The 850-nt window shown below is 53.3% G+C and overlaps 1 protein-coding gene across 1 annotated transcript in view; it reads right to left on the bottom strand.

The window, feature by feature from the left end:
• LOC107576741 (ubinuclein-2-like) overlaps positions 1 to 828 on the bottom strand; it is a gene marked incomplete at its 3' end in the record, with an annotated part of 11,008 nt that extends 10,180 nt beyond the window's left edge. Inside the window, exon 1 of the mRNA XM_016262876.1 lies at positions 253 to 828. Coding sequence (XP_016118362.1) covers positions 253 to 555 — 303 coding nt within the window. The remainder of the gene's footprint in view (positions 1 to 252) is intronic.
• Positions 829 to 850: the final 22 nt, after the last annotated feature.

Genomic DNA, 850 nt, shown 5'->3' with positions numbered 1-850 from the left:
GTACACAACAAAGTGCTCTAAAGTTTAAGAGCAAACAGGATAGAGATGCGTCATAAAAATTTAAATGCACTTCTCACTCACTCGTAACATATGTCACACTTGCCATTTCGAAAGAGATCCCCTGAAGAGGACTTTATTTTTGGACTCCACTGCTAACAGGCTAATGCAGACGCAAACCCAGCATAAACAAACAAGCGGTGGCTTTATAATAACAAGTAATGGTTTGGCTAACGTTACATACTCTTCTCGTACCTGTTGAGACTGGATGAGCTCGCTGTAGTTGAACTCGGCCGAGCGTTGCTCGTTAGGCTCGGACAGACACAGGTTGAGGCGTACTGTCTTCCCTTTGGGCTCTTCGCTGTCCCTCTTCCCGATCAAAGCCCCGCGGTCACCCGCTGTCGTCACCCCGGTCCCCATCATCTTCATCCTGCCCTCTCGGTCAAAACTCGTCTCGGCGGCTCCGTCCTCCTCCAGCCGCCGTCTCCTGCCCTCCGCGCCCGGACCGCCGGCCTGGGCCGACAGGGTGACAAACTGCACTTTTCTCGGTTCGGCCATTTGGATGTTCAGTGTTATTGGACACTCAGTCACTCACTCACACTCAGTGGCGAGGCTCGACTTCGCCAAACAACTTGATTTAAAGAGCTTCACGCCGGATGGACGGGGCGTTCGGAGGCAGTACTGATGCTAGAGTGCCCTCCGCACCTTACGGGGTGCGCATGGGAAGGGATGGCCGGGTGAAAGTTGATTTTGGAGGCGCAAGCATCCTCGGTCGCTTCGCTCGGGGGACTCAAGAGCTCCGAACAGCCATCTTAGATGAGAGAGAGTAAATAAAAGAGCGGAGACGAGCGAA

Source organism: Sinocyclocheilus grahami, unplaced genomic scaffold, assembly GCF_001515645.1.
Source record: "Sinocyclocheilus grahami isolate Dianchi unplaced genomic scaffold, SAMN03320097.WGS_v1.1 scaffold4269.1, whole genome shotgun sequence".
NCBI classification, from domain to species: Eukaryota; Metazoa; Chordata; class Actinopteri; order Cypriniformes; family Cyprinidae; genus Sinocyclocheilus; species Sinocyclocheilus grahami.
This window is presented reverse-complemented; position numbering and strand designations above follow the sequence as displayed.